Genomic DNA, 21,686 nt, shown 5'->3' on the forward strand with positions numbered 1-21,686 from the left:
TTAATTTTAAAAAATAGCAGTATATCTTACTGGCACTTTCTCTGTATTGCTCAGGCTTTGGGAATGTTAGGGGATTTCAAGTTGATTTCCAAAAGATGATATCTTGTTCTACACCTGTCAAAGTCTGTGTAATATTTAAGCAGGATATGATACAGAAAAACATTTATCATCTATGAAGCATTTAAAGATGTATCTTTTACCTTCCCTCCATCTTCTCAGCAAAATCAATCTCTCCTCCCCCACCCCGTACTCTTGGGAATTAATTTGACCTCTTATAATTTTTAATATATATTCTTTTCTACACTAGGTCAACCATCCTTTCTAATAGGAATGATCTTACTTGTGCATCTATAGTGCTTAGCAGAGAACTAGATCTTCAAATATTCAATAATGGTTTAGCTGAATGAAAAAAAACAATTTAAGTTATTAGAGACTGACAACAAAATGAGCTTTAGGTGTTACAGACAGAACTGATTTCTCACACAGAATTCCACCTGTTGTTAATACTCAGGCTCCTCTTTAAATATACACCTTCCTCCCAGAGAACAGAAAATTCAGCACATAGGAGATTCCATTCGTTCATTTTTAGTACTTACAAGATTAAGCTTTGGCATTTTCTTTAAAATCATATGTCCAAGATAGATTACTTGGGTTCATCATTAGTAAAACTTCTGATCTTAATCTAAACATGATAACACATTTAATAAATAATAAGTAAATGATACCATTAAGTAATAATAGTTTATCAGCTAGCCTCAAAAATCCCTAGATTTTTTTAAGCTGGAACAGAATCTCTAGCTCATCATTTCTTTAGCTCACCTCATGTTACCGATGATGCTACAGAAGCACATGAGGTAAAGTGACTTTGCCAAGGTCACATCAAGTCAGTGACTGAGTGCTGAACACCACCAGGATGGACCCCAGATCACCTGACTCCCAGCTCAGTGCAGTTTTCTTCCTTCCCGTCCTTTCCTATTTATTCCTCCAGAACTAACTGACCAAGCAGAAACAATTGGGAATAGTCAGATCTCTATTAATAACAACTTGCTTTTATATAGTACTATATAGTTTACAAAGCACTTTCCTTATACTCTCTCTCCTTGAATCCTTCCCAAAGGACCAGAGACAGGACACTCACTTCCATTTATAATAAACTAAGGCCTAGAAAGGTAAAGTAAGATGACCAAGGTCACAGAGCTAAATTTGAACCCAGACTTTCTTACTACAAATGTAATTCTCTGTACCTAAATCCATACCATTTCTGTTCCAGAGGTACAGTCTAGGAAAAAGAATTATTTTACTATGATCCTCATTTGCCTCCTATTAAACCAAGATGCCAAGAGGCCTGCTGCAGTGACTTTGTGTGGGTTTTATAAACAGAAAATTTGATTTCAAAAGAACTTTAACATTAGCCAGATGAGTGACCTATGCAAAAGTAATCAATGGCAAGAAAGGCCTTTATTACTTACTTATTCCAGCACCTACTTTTGAGCTGAGGGAACTGAGACACTTACCCCAGCCCTCCAAAAGGAGAAATCCCATGGAATCTTGTAGAACAAAAAGTCAGGATGGTGATGACTCTGGAGATGCCACCCCTCTGAATGCATATAGAAGTCTCTTTTTTGGCACTCACTAAAGGTCCTGAAAACTACAGTCTGTACCTGAGTCACCAGGGTCAGGGATGTAACCAAAGACAAGAATTAGAAGGTGAGGAGGTGCTCAGAGCAGGCACTGCTGGGAGGGAGGAGAACCAGAAGGCTGCTGATGAGGCATGTGCACAGATACTAATGAAGAACATGCCATGCCCCAGCACACAGGAAACAGAAGAAACGGTTTTGTTTCTCATCTTCAGAAATAACAGAAATTGCTTCTAGCAAGGTGAAGGAGGAAGTTTATATGTCTAACTAGATTTCCCAAGGTTCAACAATCAATAGTTCTCTTCACGAGCAACAGGCAGTTAAGTCACAGCGATATGGTCCATTATTTAGATGGCTATATCTAAGCTCAAAGTGAGATCTGAGTAATGTTCAAAAAAGAAGGAAAGAGAAATGGAGGCTGTGTGCTACTTGTATGTCAACCCTGAGTCTTTGTTACGTTATAACCAGGATATAATGTAAAGTGTTACAAAAATTAAATAAGTAAATATTATTATATATCAAGGGCTTTGTATTTTTATTCACTCAATAAACTTTCTCTTACATACTTAATATATGCCAGATCACTGGTATTAGAAAGAAGAAGAAAGACAAAGTCTTTGTCTTCATAACGCTCACAACCTGGACTATAAGCTCTGACATATACCCAAGGAGCTACACTATAGTATAGAAAGAAATCAGCACTGCTGGAGGGTTCAGAGAGCCAGAGGAAGGACAGGCTTGTCTCAGCAGAGAAGGGCCAAGAATATCTTTACTGAGAAAATAACAAACTAATTATTTGTTGATATAAAAAGTTAATGTTCTTCAGGAAGATATTACAAGATCTCTTTCAAGTTGTTTTATTTTTAATAAGCAATGTAATTATTGTTAGCATTATACTACAAATAAAGAACTGTTCAACAATCTTTTATAGTTCTTGGCTTCCCCATAATATGCCATTTGCTAATAGTTAATTAAGTCATGAAACCATAAATTTAACAGAATACATTACATTCTCAAGTGTACACTGAAGACAGCATTCTCCGCCTCTCCAAAATGCTTAAATTCTATGTTTGTACATCTGTTGTGTGCTTTCAAGACAATGTAAACATGGAAAAACCCCAAAAATATATTGCAAAATACAATAACCAAAGCTTCATTTGGAAAGCTGTCCTCCGAAGTTGCTGGGTGAAATTAAATTCAATAAACAGTAACATGTACAGATAAAAAGAATCCTGCTCTTCCAGCTTAAGAACTGGCCCTGCATTCCAAAGAAATAATGAGAACACCAATCCACTCTGTCCCCATGACATCACAAGAGCTGGGAGCCTATACCTAGGTCCAAAGCATTCCCCCTTCATTTGAACTACTGTTTTTAAAGAAATCCTCAGGTTTTCAAATCTGGTACTTCTGGATCTCTGAGACTTAGAGTGACTGATTAAAATTTTCATCATACTTACAGATATCTGGGCTTTAGGGTGGGGGATCGGTATGATTTGCTGGATAGAAAATTAGGATGAGAATCAAGAAACATGAGTTTCAGTCCTGACTTCATCAAGATTGAGCCATTTATTTTTTCTTTGAGTCTCAGTTTTTCCAAGTAAAAGAAGCAGCTAAAAATGACTTCCAAATTCCTTTCTGACCATAAAGACTCCATCACAGAGTTGGGATGTTGGTAACTTTGCCAATTGCAAATTGGCAAGAGAATTTTTCTGAGAAATTATTGCTTGAATTGTGAGAGCTGAGACACATTTCCAGTCACAAATTTGAAGGAATACTTAATCATTCCCACTTTTTAGAGCCTCTAGCACTTGTTAATATCTCCAATATACCATTTACCATACTGCATATTGAAAAGTGGTGTCTATCTTCCATGCTAGTGTGGAAGGTTCATGAGGTCAGAAATTGTCTCTTATTCAATGTTTTGCCAACACCCAATGATGCTGGACACAGGGTAAATGTCCAATGGATGCCTGGGTAGTAGAAGAATAAATGAATTAGTAAGTCAAGGCAACTTTTAAAAACTGTCTGGACATGATTTTGGTAGTTCTCTTAACCTTGTAACCCTCTTGGGATATTTACATGGTGTTTTCTAGTAGGAAGGCTACTTTAATGACCCTGATGTCTGACAGCCTAAGTGTGTTGGATAAACAGAGGAAGCCATCCAGGGCGCAGCTGAGAACTGCAGGACCTCTGAGCTGAAAACACCTTTCTGTGAGATTATTTAGTACCTTTTGAAAGTAAAAAGACTTTCAGATATGGGGAGGTTGAACATAAGTTTTTACTTTCATTCCTACCTGAAACACTATTAAAAATACACACTAAAGGGTAAGTCTGTGTGTTGGGGGGAGGGGAGGGATTGGTGCCCATTTGTGATAAATTTATGAAGATGAAGCAAAAGGTAGAGCGGACAAAAACAGTCCAAATTTACAAAAAGAAAACCAGCTGGTGAAGCTATAAATGATTTAGTGTCCTGAGAAAGCTGAATTTTAAATCAGCAGTGGAGAAAGACAATAGGTAACCTGAATTAGACTATAGAATCTTCAAAAGTTTGGAGAGTAGGAAGCACCAGATTATCCAACCCTAGAACCCTAGAAAGGGGAAGGGGACAAAATGTGCAGGATGGGTGGAAAGTTTGTTTTTGAGAACGTATAATGACCTCAAATCTCTCCTAAATGTTTAGCATCTAGACACCTGCCCTCCCCAATCCCAGTAGAAGACTAGGGATCTAGTCTTTGTAGAGCACGGAACAGAAGCTCTTTGTATAGCAGACAGAGTGAGTACTGCACTGAAAACTGGGAGATTAAGGGAATATTTATAAGCTGACTGCTAAGACCCAAAGAATGCTAGAAGCCACACCTTTACCATCCAGACAGGAGAAAGAGTCTCCTTTGAAGAACCAGCAATACTAAGAGGCAAGACCTAAAGAAACGGGTGTCAGGAGTTTCACAGTGAAAAGTTCACTAAGATTGCCTTACAACTAAGATCATTGTCAATAAGCCCCACCCATGTGCATAGAGCTTCCAGGCACCTTTTTAGACACCCCCCCACACACACATTCTTTCTTAAATATGAATAGGCAACATAATATAAAACATCCATAGAGAATCTCTAACATGAAAGATAGAAATCAGAGCAAGCCAACCAAAAAAAAAAGCTAACTGCAAATGAAGGCTATGGAAGAACATGAATACTTCTAAAAATATATCACTAATATTTTCAATAAGGTATTAGAAAATATCTCAGTGAAACAAGACAGCACAATATAAATTTAACATTCAAAGACAATCAAACAATGAGGAAACAAAGTGTGATATCAGATATTAAAAAAAAACCTAACAGGAAGATCAGAAGATGAAGTTGAACCTATCATCTAGAAAATGCGAATAGAAAAGCAAAAGAATCACCTCACACCAGTTAGGATGGCCAACATCCAAAAGACAAACAACAACAAATGTTGGCAAGGATGTGGAGAAAAGGGAACCCTCCTACACTGCTGGTGGGAATGTAAACTAGTTCAACCATTGTGGAAAGCAGGTTGGAGGTTCCTCAAAAAACTCAAAATAGAAATACCATTTGACCCAGGAATTCCACTCTTAGGAATTTACCCTAAGAATGCAGCAGCCCAGTTTGAAAAAGACATATGCACCCCTATGTTTATTGCAGCACTATTTACAATAACCAAGAAATGGAAGCAAACTAAGTGTCCATCAGTAGATGAATGGATAAAGAAGATGTGGTACATATACACAATGGAATATTATTCAGCCATAAGAAGAAAACAAATCCTACCATTTGCAACAACATGGGTGGAGCTAGAGGGTGTTATGCTCAGTGAAATAAGCCAGGCAGAGAAAGACAAATATCAAATGATTTCACTCATCTGTGGAGTATAACAACAAAGAAAAAGCTGAAGGAACAAAACAGCAGCAGACTCACAGAACTCAAGAATGGACTAACAGTTACCAAAGGGAAAGGGACTGAGGAAGATGGGTGGGAAGGGAGATGAAGGGGGAAAACGGGGCATTATGACTAGCACACATAATGTAGGGGGTTGGGGACATGGGGATGGCAGTATATACAGAGAAGACAAGTAATGATTCTATAGCATCTTACTATGCTGATGGACAGTGACTGTAATGGGGTATGAGGGGGGGACTTGATAATAGGGGGAGTCTAGTAACCATAATGTTCACATAATTGTACATTAATGATATCAAAATTTAAAAAAAAGAAAAGCAAAAGAGATGGAAAATTGAAAAAAAAATATGAAAAACAAAAATATTAAAAAAATAAACTCGAGATACTAATATCTAAGCTACAAGATTTCCAAAAAGCTGGAGCCAAACAACAATAAATAAAAAAACAGGGAATAGGAAACCATTAAGAAAAAAAATCCAGGAAAATTTTCTAGGTGTTGAAAGTGAAACAAAAGCAAGGAAAATCCTTCAAAATTTTCAGAACTCAGGAAAAAGAATAGATCTTGCAAGTTTTCAAAGAGAAAAAAATCAGGCATATTCAAAAAATGAGGAATCAGACCAGAACAACAAAACTGGAAGGGAGGAGACATTCTAATGGTACCATCTAAATCTGAAGGAAAATTACTTTCAACCTAGAATTCTATTCCTAGCCAAATTATTGTTCAATATAAGGAAATAATGAAGATATTTTCAGATGCAAAGATGCAGAAAATGTAACTACTATGTACTATTTTCATAGGAAGCTACTAGAAAATTTATTCCACCAAAATAAAGGCATGAACTAAGAAAGAAAGAAGAATGCAGAGGATACAGGAAAATAAGAGATATGAGCAAAGAGACCTGCAGAGATTTCCCAGGTTCATGGAAAGGGAGACCCCAGGATCAAACCAGTGCACAGGACATAGAAGGAAAAGAGCATGTAGACAACCAAGTCAGAAGGTACTGAGAGAGATTACTTCAAGAAGGTGAATTTGGTAAAATATCTATGCATCTGAATGTCTTTTGAGATGACATTCAAAACATTGGCAGAAACTTGAAGTAACGAAAAGTATATAGAAATCTGAGCAAACAAAGAAGACTGTCAACCCAAAAAAACACAAACTGTTAAGAGGAAGAGTAATCACAGTTTAACTTGGCTTAGGCATGAGAAGTTTTTACGTAGTTATAATAATGTAACTACTACATTCTGATCTAACCAAAACAGCAGTGAAACAGCCCCGGGGAAGATGTAAGATGGAGAGGATGCCTTTTGTATGAAAATGTGAAGATGGAGGGAGATGAAAACCTCATTTCCACAGTGGGGTGTCAAAAACAGGGCTGAGAAATGTAGTAAGAAGAGAATGTTATCAAGTGTATACCACTGAGAGAAAGACTGATGATGGGAAGGTTGAAGGCAAACGTATTTCCTCCATGAATGAATGCAGAGGTAAATATATCAAAAACAGTTGCAAGTGACTGACCCTGGAGAGAAAATTGAGAGAGGCAACAAACTGTCTTTGATAATATACTTTCAAAAACTGTAACAAAAATAACAGGTAAAACAAGAAAAAGAAAAGGAAGAAATCACCTCAAATTTTATTTATAAGGGATCATCTTTCTACCTCTCTTGCTCCAAAAACCATTTCTGAGGCTGCAGTGTGCTTGTTCCCTAACACCCTCACCTCTTTACTAAGACACGATTCAGTGGCCAGTCCAGATCAAAAGAGGTTGCTCAGAGGAAATAAATGCAAGGCTATCCTTGCCATACGTCTAACTGCTCCTTATGGTTATTAGATGAAAATCATCTGCTGACCTTCATTTTCAAAATCTTCTTCATAAATCTTTCACCATCCAGGCTGAGACCTCCTCTGTACAAGGCAGTATTCTAGATCTCCACCATTGATTATGGCTGTCAAGTTTGTCAGAGTGTCTTCCTGGCACAGTTTTAAGACTTTGATCCAAAAGCAACATCTTTGCAGGGTCACCATTTTTTACAGCTCTATGTTGAGTTACAACTAAAGTCTCAGACTAAAGGAAGTATTATGCTTGAAATTCATTTAAACAATTAAGCAAACCTGAATCCATCAGACTCAGTAAAAGTCAAGGCTATGATTTGTACTGAAGGTTATAATGAGGCAGGGTTGAGATACTTAATGATAGCTACATTTTATTGAGTGTTTACTCTATGCCAGGTAGTGTGGTAAATACTTTCATGTAAATCTCATTTAATCTTCAAACAATTCTATGCATAGATACTATTATCTCCATTTATAAAGATGAGAAAATCTAGAGGTAGGGAGATTAGGAGCCCTGCACACAATAACTTCAGCTAGAAAGTGGACAGACAAAAATCAAAACCAGAATTGGATTTTAAACTGCTCTTTTTAATTTCTCTATGTTCTCTAAAGAAAGATAGCTAGAATATCAAAATACAGTTGACTCTAGAACAACATGGGGGTTAGTGGTGCCCCCACTCCCTGCCCCATTCAGTGAAAATCCACGAATAACTTTTGACTCCCCCAAAACCGTTGACTGGAAGCCTTACCAATAACACAGTCAGTTAAGACACATTTCATGTTACATATATTATATGCCATATTCTGACAATAAAGTAAGCTAGAGAAAAGAAAATGTGTTTTCAACTCATTGGAAATCTCCAAGATTTTACTAATATATTTACTGAAAAAAATATGCATGTACACACAATACAGATAGGTCACAGGGAAGGCAGTATAGCACAGAGAAGACAGGTAGTGACTCTATAGCATTTTACTATGTTTATGGACAGTGATTGCAATGGGGTGGGGGGGGCTTGATAATATGGGTGAATGTTGAAACCCCAATATTGCTCATGTGAAACCTTCATAGATTGCATATCAATGATACCTTAATTTAATAAAAGAGACACTGACAAAAAAACAGAACTTGTTAACTGTGCTGTTCAAATTGTCTTTACCGACTTAAAAAAATTACCTACTTGATTCATAAAATTCAAAAGAAGGTGTAATAAAGTCTCCCACAATGATTTTGATATTTCTAAGAAAAAAGAAACAATAAACAAAATGCATGTAAGTTGACCAAAGCAACTCAAAGCCATGTTTTTTAAGGGTCATCTGTAAACCACTGAAAGAAAGACTGATGATGATAAGGCTGAAGACAAACATATTTCTTCTGTGAGTTTCCATATACTTAAGAATAGGAGAGTTTGAGGAACTTTGTATAACATAGTTGCAAAATGCATACATATTAGTGTTTCCATAGTTTTTGCCCTGTCATTATAATTCTGAGACTTGATAAGAACTTATAAATCTTCAGGGAGCAACTTTTGAGCCTGACACATTTCAGAAAGATCACTGGACCTTTACCCTAAAAATACCCATCTGTAAGTTTAATGCAAAAGTTGCAGGGGATTGAGAGCCAAAGGGAACAGAAATGAAGCTCACTGTCCCATTAAGCAGGGGAAGTGTGTCAACAGCAGAGGTTGGCAAAAGCCATAGAATAAAATGCTGGATCACAGGATGTCCTCTGGCTGTGACACTGTGCTTACAGGTATGTTTTACTTTGTATAGTAGATGTTTTCTTGAAAAGCTAGGGAATAATTAAAGCTTTGCAAGTAGAACTGTACTCTAAAAGCCCTGGGAATCTAATTTTTTAAAAAACAATTATATGAATTAATATTTTTGAAATGTAAGTTATCATCACTTACATAATTTGTAATAGGCCTCCATAATTCCCCCATCTTTCTTTTATGATTCATTATTCAATGTATCCTACCTGCTTCATGAGGACAGAAGCTTATCTTGTCACTACTATGTTCAGCTCCTAGAATAGTGTTCAGCATAACAAATATTTGCTGGATGAATTAATCAATCTCTTGATCTTTTTCCAGTTGCTTCATGTATGTCAATGACTCTATACCTCTGCTTATACTGTTCCAACAGACTGGAAGACTTTTCCAGTGTTTCAGTTCTACACCTTCTTCAAGACCAAGCTCAAATGCCAACTCCTTTCTCTGTCTTCCCACAGACCATGTATCTATATCTGGTGTCATAGCAGAGGGTGTAAATTTTGTCTTATTCATTGGTTACTGGCCTGTAACACCTAGACAGAGCAATCCACACAGAAGATACGGTATTAAAAGTAAATTTAAAAATTAATCTAAAGTTTCACATGGATCACCAGCTCCCAGCTTTGTCTAGGCTTCTGTTTGTGTCTCTCTTCAAAAGCTACTCTGTGAGGTCTTTGGGAGGTCAGAAACGGGGTCCTTTTTCATTTCTGATCCTAGTAACAAGCAATGTGCATGGCACAGATAAATGGATAAGTGATATTTCCAAACATGTATTATTTGTATACATGTATATAATATTTATATACATTAATAGCATGTTTGTGTTAAGTAAGTGTTGTTGTAGGTCACAGCGGGGTGACTTTCTAGATGTGATCTTACTATTTCAAGCTATGCAGTTCCCTTCTAAGAATGATACCCCATGATCCTTTATTCTGATATTCCTCAATAATCAGCAAAATACAACCCTTATTTCTATATAAAATACCCAAGTACAAGAGAATCTTGGACTAGACTGTCTACACTCGTGGTTCTCAAAGTAAGATCCCTAGATGAGAGCCATCACCATCCCCTGGCAAATGCAAACTCCTGGGCCAAATCACACCCACTGAATCAGCACCTTCAGGAGTGAAACCTGGAAATCTGTTTTAACAAACTTACAAGTCATTAAGATGCATATTTTAGTTTGAAAACCCCTGACTGGGTGCAACTGGGAAGGAAGTTACTCTCCCTGTGCTGACATGCAGGATGCAATGTGTCCCGGACCTGGCCACCCATGCCCTCATTCCTATCACAGCAGTCAGCTTCTCATCTGAGGAAATGGACCTCCATTTGAGGCACGACACTGAGAACAAATTAGTAAAATTCTGACATAAAAGATCAGTGGATTAGCCAATTGGCATTATTACTCTTTGATTCTTATAGCATGACTTAAACCAGTATGTGTCTAAAACTACTGCTTTCAACCATACACCACAGCTGTATGGCATTGTGGTGGTTCACATCAGCGCAAAATGAGTGAGCTAGAACTAGATAGGATGGGGGAGAAAACTAATCAGAGCAGCAAGGGTCAGCAGTATTTAGTATACTAAAAAAACAAAGTATTAAGGAATGGAACCAATTCTAGACCCATCACAGCTCATGTCAAAGCAGGAAGGAGGCGCAGTAATAGAGGAAGGATTAAGGTATTAAGGAAAAGGCAGACAGTAGCTTCCAACACCAAGTAGGAATCTTGTCATGCATCAGGAATGTTTACGTGTTTGGGTGTGAAGAATACAAGCTGCATCTGGTTCTATGCAAAGAGACTAACATGATAGTGGGAAATGTAAGGCAAGAATTCAGCCCCCATAAGGGAATAGAGGAACTAGCAAGCAGAAGGTCAGATAATAACCACAACAGCAACAGCTGTTATTATTGAGTACTGATTTTATACTTGAAACTTTGTATTTTACTTATCCCACTGATCTTGAAAGAGCCATTGTACAAATGAGGAGTCAAAGACACAGGAAAATTTTGCCTAAGACACAGGGATTAACACATTGCTAGTCTATGCCTGATTTCAAGTTTTGTAATCTTCCTTGTCCCACTGAGCTTCCCAGAGAAGCAGGGCAGCTATTCAAGGGGAAGAAATTGCAATCCCCTGGGTACTTATGCCCCTGGAGTTGAAAACACCAGCCTAAGGTGAATGTGACAGCAGGCTATCTCTCAGACCCCCTGAGAGCAGGCAGGAACTCCTAATGATGCCCCAGACCTGGCTCTCATTGGCCTAGGGCTTGGGTGAGACTGAGCCTGCAGAAATCAGGCCTCCTAAAGGTTAATAAAATGCACACAATTTATATGTGTGTGCACAGTTGGACTAGTTTTTCAATAACAAGGGAAGGTTAACTGACTTACCCGACAAGAGCAAAGTATGCCTTAGATGTTCAGTAGTGGTTAAGTTCACAGACTGAAGCCAGTCTACAACTTCTAGCTGTGTGACCTGGGAAAGTTACTTAACACCTCTATTCCCAGGTTTTCCACTCCCTAAAATAGGGCTAACAAATAGTTCCTGCTTCACTCGATTGTCGTGAATTATTAAGTGAGTCAACATATGTAAAACACAGTGCTTGGTACATAGTAAAAATTACATAAGCATTATTTCAAAAGACTGTTATCTCCCCAATTGTCCTTTCAGTGTTTCACATGAATAAAGCATGAAACCATAAAGCATGAAGAGATGTGCCGGAGTCCAGTTTAAGTAGAACTGTTTAAAAGTTTATAACTAAGCTCAATCCCCAGTGAACCTATGTTTATTTTTAAAACATAGATATTGATGAAAGATTTGGAAAAGAAAAAAAATCTACCCATAATCTAGTCATCACCCAAATATTACTTTTTCCATATTACCACCTACCTTTGTTATGTACATGCAAATTTTACATTATTGTAGTCAGTACATATATCCACATCACTGTTTTTGTAATAGGTATCATATCATGAGTATATCTGATTAAAACTCATGTTGAATAACATGTTAATAGCTGTTAAATATTCTACCCCATCACTATATTTTATTCTTTGTGCAATCAAGAAATTGAGTTTATTCACCAAGAAATTCTTAGACTTTGGATAACTTTCATCTGAAAATTAAAAATGCTCTTCTACCCAAAATGATCAGAGCCAATCAAACATCAGAAGAGATAGACATTGGTTTTTAAATTATTTGAAGACAACAAAGGACTGAGTGCAATTATTTCTGAATAATATATTACTGCTGATTGAGAACTAAAAGAAAATCAGATCTCCTTTCTATAATGTCAGTAAAACACTCAGCACTTGGATTCCTTGGCATTATTCTGTTTATCTTCCCTTTTTTAGGGGGGGGTGCAGATTAGATTTGGGAGAAAGCAGAAAAACTATACCCACCAAATCAGCTTCACATATGACTGATGTAATAAACTAACTTAATTGTAAAGAAGACACATCTGAGGGTAAGAAAGTTACAAAAACATGATGTACAATCTGCTGAGCAAAATTGCCACAAGTTAGCCAAAGGGAGAGATGAAAGCATCAACCATACATCCTTACACAGAACACATTCACTGTAGTCCCTACAGAAACCTTACAATTATTTGTTCTTAGAATCCCAGATATAAAAAGGAGTTCATCTCTAATCCACCCTCATTCCACAGATAAAGAAACAAGGAGGAGAGAAAGGAAGCAACCAGCTCAAACTCAGGTGAGTTTGGCAGGTAACATGATTCAAACCCGTCTCCCGACTCTCAAGCCAGGGTTTTTTCCATAAGGCCACTGTAGCCACCCATCAGCTCAGACATACCTGGGCCTGATAGTGGTCACAATCCTGCCATCTATAAACTCCAGCCCAGCTTCAGTTTTCCCCCAGTCTCTGTGCTTTCTCATGTGGAACCCAATTAGTTGCTTAACCGGTTATAGACCAAAAACTTTAGTCACGCAACTCACAGCCTTAAAAAGGTACTTGAAACCTATATTAATGTGGTAATTATGATCAACCTGTTTTATTTTCTGTAGGTGTCAAGTATAAAAAGAATCAAGTAAAGAAAAAAGAAAAGCTGAAAAAGCAGTTTTATTATAATAAGAAAGTAGAAATCAATAGGCAAGTAGAGTTAAAAAACAAAAAGGTTTTAGATACTGAACTCCAGAGAAGAGAAGGTAGAGATTTTCCGAAGATTTCTCCATTGAATAGAAGGACTAGAACCTGAACCCAGGTTTTCTAGCATCTAGTCTAATCTTTGTTTTATCTCATCAGAACACGAACCTCGTAACCTATACCTCAGTGAATCACCCCATATACAATCTGAAGATCCCACAAGCATACATAACCCCAATATGACAAGCTCAGCCTTAGAGAATCCTGCACAGTATGTACTCAAAAGATTCTGCTTATTAAATAAATCAACTGATCATCTTGTCCTAAAAACTGACTTGGTGTTCTCCCTTGCCTCAGTGTCATGGAGGGTTTTGCTAAATTTGCACATCAGTTTGCTTGTGATGTTGATGGTGATGCAAAGTCCTTAAGTAAAAAGTACTCAGGTCATCTCATTTTGAATTATTTGTAGGCTTGCAAATAAAGCAAGATTTACATGGCAAACTTTCTCTTGAACATAGCAAATATTTCTCCTTTAAGTCCTATAAGAGAAGAAAGAGTACACCAAATTCAACTTTAAATAGTGCTGGGAATGTTAAAAATATTTTGAAATAAAAGAAGTGTCTGGAGAAAACTGTTCAAATAATCTAATTTTAAACTTCTCAGACTTCAAACAATTAGAATCACCATGTAATAAATCTTCTGAAATTCTCTTGTTTGTAGAGCATTAAACCCAACTAAGCATGTGACTGGGACTAAGGACAAAAACACCTCAACATTTTTTTTGAAGTCCAACAGGTATCTAGATTTTTGGTTTCCAGAAGTTGAAAAGTAATTTCCCAATTTGCCTTGTGTTAAGGTTTCCCTGATCTGTTTGAATGTTATCAGTGTCTGAGGATTTGAGAAAAACCACACAGTTTCACCTGGTTGATAATTACAGGGAGGAATGGGATAGGGAGAGATGGACATATTATTGGCCGGTTGGCTTTGCTATTCCTCCTGCCTGCTAGTTGAGGGACTCTTTGATGTATTTAGTTATCTTCTGAAGAGCCTCTGAAAGCTTCTGGACTTTTTTCCCACAGTCTAGTCCCTTTGGGCTGCTTCTCAGGCTAATGGTCAGTCCACAAACAGAAGGGAAACAAAAACCTAACCACAGAATACGAGCTTCCCTTTCCTATTTTGCAGAGTTGGAAGCCCACGTTCAGTGATCAGTGCTTTCTGACTCACGGGGAGTGAGATTTGTTTCAGGTAAAAAGCCAGGCACTATATATGCCCTAAAAAAGAAAAGAAAAGAAAAGAAAAAGTTTTGTGGAGGGGCAACAGGGGTCCTTTAGGACTTCAGCCAACGTAGCAATGGTTATTTCACAGCAGCAAGAAACCACAGCCTCCCAGGGTAGGAATCCACATTCCCAGAGACAAGGACAAACTAAAATTAGAGCTAAAGACATAGATCCTGGAAGAAAAACCCATTGTGTTCTGCATACAAGGAAGCTAACAAGGAGATAAGGAAGAAGACACTGCACATCTTCTTAGCCTCAGACTCTTGCCATCTATTACCTGTCTATTTTCTATCCCAAGCCTGTAGTCCAGAATTAGGTGTCTCTTCTACATGCACTCGCTCTTAGCACTAAAGAAGGTGACAATAAAAGGCAAGTAGGAGTAGGCAGTAGGAGCCTGTAGTGTGCCTGAAAAGGAACACAGGTGCATATTATAGTTTCATATTAACCATCCTGTAGCTTATCTATTTACTCATAATAGAAAGAACACATCCTAATCACCTGAATTGCTTCTTGAACACCTGATTCTCAGGTGCTGCAGGGTGCCCAGGGATTCTGATGTGTGCCCCAACTGAGAATGGTTAGTGGCTGGATTGCACACAGTCTGTTTTAAGCCATCCAAGGTATTACACTGGACCTAATATATCTCCATTCCCCAAACCAACAAAATGTTACATAATTGCCTCAAAACTAAGTCCAAGAAGCAAAGAAACAAGTTCAGGTATTCAAGGAGTTACTATTAAAAATACAAAGTAAGCATCAAAGAGTTCCCTTTTGGTAAATCACAGCCTTTGCAGAAGCCAATGGAGATGCTGTGTTGAGGGCTTAGGCAGTACACTCAATGCTAAAGTCCAAATACGGCAGAGCACCATTTCTCCCCTTCAGGAGGTCAGTCTAGTGAAAAGACAAACATAGCTAATAATAATGAAAGATAATAAAAATAATGATTCTAAAGTACTCTAAAAATGCTTTATTGGTATGAGTTTGATTTCATAATCATGACACTATGTTGTGGGGCTTCGGGTGAGTACAGTAATTCTTATTTTACAGAGAAACAAAGGTAAGATGAGTTGCCTAAGCAATGAAGTCTTTCTGAGCCTCTATTTTGTTATCTACAAAATGAAATTAAAATGCCTAACCACAGGGTTTTAAGTGAGATGCTACATATTAAAAGCTCTGTGAAAAAATACAAAGTGCCTCATGGATATTATTAATGGCTGTTAATATGTGACAGGTCAGGAAACCCAATATTAACAAACCAAATATATCATTATTGGTCACTTACTAGGCACAAAACACCATCCCTGATGGGGTCAGCACTTCAGAAGCTCAAAGGCCTGAAAGAATAGGGATAAGGGAGTGACAGGAATAACTAGCTGGCCACCTCCAACCTCATTGCTAATGCTAACGAGCCTCACAATAAGCACGTAAGTCAGGCAATAAGGTTACTAGCTAGGTAGCTAGCCAGTCAGAACAGCTTTTAGAGTAGATACTTAGCTTGAGTTCAAATGTTCTCCCACACAATAATTTTGTTTAAAGAATCCAAAGGGGGAATAAAAAGACATTAGTGCTGTGGAATGTTAAGTGCCTAGATAGAGATCATTACTCACCGTACAGCTTTATATTCTAGCCTCCAGAAACTCTGAAAGATGAATGGAGAAGAGACACCTAAGGCCAAAAATCAACAGCTCTTGAGCCTGTTCATGTATCCCAAATTAACAATGTACCTGCAACACTGTGGCAACTCAGTAGGTATTTCCAATTAAATGAACTCCCTTCAGTATTTAAGAATCTGAGAAGGTGAGTTGTCCAAGTTTACACCACCACAGCTGGGGTAAGAATGGGGATCTCCTCTGCGCAGTGCATGTTCCATTATGTTACGTTTTTCACTTCATTGTATTTTACTTACGCCACCACAATAGCCTCAGATTTTAGTTGTTCAAATTTTAACCACAAAGTAGCTTTTTTTATAATCACTTCCCAGCTTTGCTAAACTAATTACTACACAGATATTTCCTTTCTCTTCTGCAGGGTGAAACATCCCGGTTTCAGATAAATAACTTTTCTATACCTTAATTATGTTGATTCATGCTTTCGGATCATCTCTAATGGCTGGTGTGAAACCCAGAACAGAGCTGACTCTTCATTGAGAACACCTGTGCAGTTCTCTGTAGGGGAAGCAAGTCAGGTTACTGCCTTCTGTGTTCTGGAATCAAACTGATGCTTCTGATAGCCAAACTTCTTTCACCTGTCCCAATATAAAATCTCCTGGATGCATGAACATGGCATGATAAGCTAATTAAGGCTATTTGATTCAACATATATAATCTGAGTCCCTGCTGTGTAAACAAAAATGTTTCATCCACCTGGGAAGCTGCAGGAATGTTAGAGGTTTGGATCATGCCCGCAAGAAAACCAATCTATTAGTGGAGATATGAGATTGAGATATTTAAGAACAGAGATAATTTTCTTTTATGTTCTCAGAACTAAGCACACTAGGAACATAGCAAGTGCTTAATAAATATTTGTTTAAATAAAGAACACAAATACTACAATGCTGATTTTAAGAAATGTAGTACATGAGAGACAAAGACTTAGGTCATATAAAGTATGCCAATAAAATATTAATTAGATGTAAGGAAGGTCAAGGAAGAGTTTATGGAGCTAGGGGCACATCAAATGAATCTCAAAAGAATTGAACAGAGATACGTGGCAGCGGGAAGAGGGTAACATTATATTCACTCTGTTATGATGTGCCATGACTTGAGCAGTCTAGTATCACACCACCATGGGTTAATACCAGAACAGTTCCAGGAGCTAAAAATGAACCTACAGAGTAAGTGTTCAAAGACAACTGGGAATGAAAGTAAATGGCTTGAGGAAGAGCAAAGAGGGTATTTAAAAGTGAGTCCATTTTCTGATCTGACCATGAGGCAAGCAACTTGTTATTCATTTCATTTCCATTTTCTAAAAACTACCAAAGAAAACAGGATCACATATCCAGGAGCTTCTGTACTGATCAGTTAGATGACATCAAATCTTCTATACTGAGGCACCTGGAGTGGTGTCATTCTTTAGGTACAAGGAGTTCCTTAAGATTTAGACCAGTGCTTCTTAAACTTAAATGTAAATACAAATGACTGACTAGCAGATTTTGTTAAAATGTAGATTTGATTCACTAAGTCTAGGGTGGTGCCTAAGATTCTGCACTTCTACCAAGTTCCCAGATGATGCTAATGCTGCTATGGACCACACCTTGAGTAGGAAGGGCTGATACCAGGGGTTGACTCTGGCTATCCATTAGCATCACTTGGGGAGCTTTTTAAAAATACCTACACCTAGTTCCCATTCCAGAACCAATTGAAGGACAATGCATTGGTGTAGCCTAAGCATCTTTAGGCTCAAAAAGGTCCACAGGTGTTTCTAATATGCCAGGCTGACGTTAAGAACCTAGCTAAACAAAGAAAAGATGTGTTACAGGCAGGAGAGGGAAAAAGAGAAGAGTGAGAAAGAGACAATGTCTTTCCTCACTCTAAATCAATGCTCCTCAAAATTTATTGTGCTTATAAATTACCTTGGGATTTTGTTAAAAATCAGCTTCTAAGTCAATAAGACTGGAGTAAAGATAAGATTCTGCAGTTCTAAAAAGCTAGCTTAAAACCCATATTTTGATTATCAAGAATCTAAATGACCGGTTTCCAAACATTGCTGAACCTGGGATCTTGAAGAAATACCTATGCTTCTCTCCCACCTCAACATTCTGATGTAACTGGTATGAGATTTGGAGGCATGGAGATGTTTACAAAGCCTGCCAGATGATTCTAATGTGCAGCAAAGTTTGTGAACCACTGCAAGGAACCAATTCTGTCAAAGCTGTTCATAATGTGTACCAATCCAAATCTTTGAGGCAATATTAATTAATTACCATGGTGCATAAAGATCACTGAAATAAGACTAAATTAATTGGTAGGTCAATTGACTAATTTTCCTCTATTACTCTGAAAGACAGGAAGTAATGCAAAGCAACAAGAAAGGAAGCAAAAAATTAATATTATTTGTAAATAACTGATGTTCAGCTTACTGGAGATTCTGGACAAGGCCTCTAAGAAAGATTTTCAAATGCTAGAGATAATGTGAAGGTTGTCAAACAGTGTCAACAAGATTCAAGATTAATTGGGCTATTAGATTTTTTTTTCTGGGATGGAGAACTCTTGAGCCATCAACTGAATCACATAATACTTCCTTTAGGCAAACTCCAAAAAGGGTTTCCAGTAGAAAAAAATAATTATATGTACTTACATTTAAGAATGTCTTCCTAGAATTATATTTGAATCTGTTGGGGGAAGACATTTGTACATAACAACATAAAGTAGGAAAGATGCACCAATTAGAATGGGATATGGATACACTCTTCTCAATACACTTTTTTCTATAATAAAGATTTCAAGTTAGTTACCATTTTCAGCTGTGCCATTTGTATCAACTTAGAAAGTGTAGCCAATGTCTAAACAATTAGCCATTCTTGATATGATCACTACCTGGCTAGTTCAGTTTTATGAAGGAAGTTCAAGAACTAACAGGCATAAGGACTTTCATCCTTTTTCCTGAGGCAATTATAGTACCTCTGTAACATGACCACATATAGTCTTGGGGCAAAATTCTTCACTGCCTCTGGGTCAGTGCTGTGATTCACGCCTGTATCACTGCTATCTGGGTTGGCATAGAACTCCTGGCCTGATTCTCTCAAATATGTTTCTGAGATTCTTTCTCCTTTCTGAACTCCAAAGACTGGCAGGATGGCTAGAATGCTACTGTTATCAATCAGAGATGTAAATCACCTGGAACTCTGAGTGACATCTAGCATATTTCATGGGCAAGGAATGGAAATAAAAAATTACTGCTAAGAAATACATACTCTTTTTATGATGGAACAGGAATTGGTGTATAAATTAGAAGCCAAAATATTACCAAGAACACTTGCCAAATAATCAAGTTTAATAACCAAATAGCAGGTGTCATCCAAGTACAAAAAAACTGCTTCATAGTAAAATGATACTCCCTCTGACTGTTGTTAATCTTACGTTCCAGAAATACTTGATCAACTAGACTATTACAGACCTCTGTGAGTTAAGACTCGCTTCTCATTTTAAAATGGATTCTACAATAGAGTTAATAATATATGCCTTATGTATATTTATACACATGGATTCTCTATGTGTACTTCATTGTTAGTCATGGAAAGGACCATCAGCAAAACATAAGAATAATTTGTCTAAACTGAAAATTGCCAGCTGGTCTGAATCCATGTTGATTCAGTTCTTTTCATACTGTAAATGCTTACTTAGGCTCAAATACTTAACTCTTCTAGTTAAATACTTAAAACACATTATTGAACATATACCTACTATCACTAGACATCCCAGTTTTAATAATCAGCCCAGAAATAGGTAACCCACCATCAGTCCCTCATCCTGAGCATATTATCATAATGACTGACATTCCTGGTTTAAAAATAAAACCTTGTTTCAAATATAGCTCCTCCAGTTCTGGGTAATGAATATAGTTTCATAAAAGTTGACATCATTTCTTCTGATTTCACCAGAATTAAATACATCCAGTATTCCTACTGGGTATCTGACCACATCACTCAAGGCTCTTGCAACCTGGTGGGCGTTTTGAGAAGGAGGAGGAGGAGGAGGAAGACAAGAGAAGGGGGAAGAGACCTCCATAGATGGAGTTAAACCCAAAGGATATCCAGTGTTACAATTTTAATAGTCATTTTATTTATGTGCTTAAGATATACCATCAGAAGTTGATTTTTACAGTTCATTTACCAGTTGGCATGTGTACATTATGCAGATTTGCTTATGAGGAGAATATTAATATATACATGTCCAGAACTAGTAAATGCATCATGCTTGGGAGCCAAGCAGTACTCCGATTCACTGTTCTTCTTAGAGGTCAGTTCTAACACACGCTGTTTCAAATAGACCCAATTTCTCTGCTGATATATATACAAAATGCAGTAGGATGTGGTCATACACACCCAGAAATACATTCTTCATGAGGTGGGGGTGGAAAAATACAAATTTTTTATAGCATTGCATTATTGGATATGAGATACAAACGTGCTTGTCAGCAATCCTAAAGCAAATGAAATCTATTTTTTTGAGCCCATCCATTCTACAGGAAAGAAATTGCTTTACCACATCTCTCCTCCCCCACCATCTAGACACTCTAACTCCCCCACCCCCCAAAAAAACTCATCACACTTCACTACGCAACTGATGGAGTATTAAACACTGTCGTCCAAGCTGTGGGAGTTAAAAGAAGTCGCCTTCCTGCCACACTTCCTTGGTGCTGCAACGGACATAGCATCTCCTCCTATCGACCTAGTATGATGCTCGCTCCCCAGGCACTGCAGTCCCCTCGCTGAAGACTGCCCTGGCCACACGCACAAACAGCGGGAAGTCCCCCAATGGGGACAGCCACATACCTTTGCTCTCCATTTCGGTCCCTTTCGAGTGCTGGGAAGTTCAATGGAAGTTGGCCGGAAGATGTGGGCCCGCTTCAGATCCCCAAATCTGGGAAGCCAATCTGATGATTTTGCCCGTACTTCCTTCCTTCCCCTCAGGCTTCCTGAAAGATGGGATTTCTTAAACCTTGAAGCTGCAATCAACCACCAAAGGATACTTAGTAGCAGCAGACTGCTTCTAAAGCGGATAGGTAACGACGCGCACCTGGTATTGAAATGCATGCACGGTGCCCGCTCAGATTATTTTTTTACCTGGGTCTGGAAGCTGCAAACTGGAGCTGTCCTCCGAGCGTGGTGCTGCAGGTGTAGTGACAGATCATCCCACTTCGCTCTCTGGATGTACAGCCGATTTGCATGGACGCTGGCACGCATGCGCAGGACGTCCCCCTCCCCTTTTCACCGCCTCCCGTTTCCCCGCCCCCCTCCGCTTCTCTCCCCAATACGGTCCTCAGTTATCCCCGCTGAAGAGCGGTAGCATTCGGTCACAGCGAAGCGCTGCTAAAAATAAACGCCGGACCGGATTTTCCTTTGCAAACTAGGAAATGGATTGGATCGGGATTGAGCATCAGTCTCATAAGATTTTCCACGAAGGATTACGGAAGCCTTAGAGG

The 21,686-nt window shown here is 38.1% G+C and overlaps 1 protein-coding gene across 1 annotated transcript in view; it reads right to left on the minus strand.

The window, feature by feature from the left end:
- The window catches only part of FGF12 (fibroblast growth factor 12), a 529,654-nt gene extending 508,214 nt beyond the window's left edge, over positions 1-21,440 (minus strand). The window contains exons 1-2 of the mRNA XM_036875266.2: positions 21,328-21,440; positions 21,037-21,179 (exon numbers count right to left, since the gene is read on the minus strand). Of these exons, the coding sequence (XP_036731161.1) occupies positions 21,037-21,049 (13 nt within the window). The 5' untranslated portion in view covers positions 21,050-21,179; positions 21,328-21,440. The remainder of the gene's footprint in view (positions 1-21,036; positions 21,180-21,327) is intronic.
- Positions 21,441-21,686: the final 246 nt, after the last annotated feature.

This window comes from Manis pentadactyla, chromosome 1 (assembly GCF_030020395.1).
Source record: "Manis pentadactyla isolate mManPen7 chromosome 1, mManPen7.hap1, whole genome shotgun sequence".
NCBI lineage: Eukaryota > Metazoa > Chordata > Mammalia > Pholidota > Manidae > Manis > Manis pentadactyla.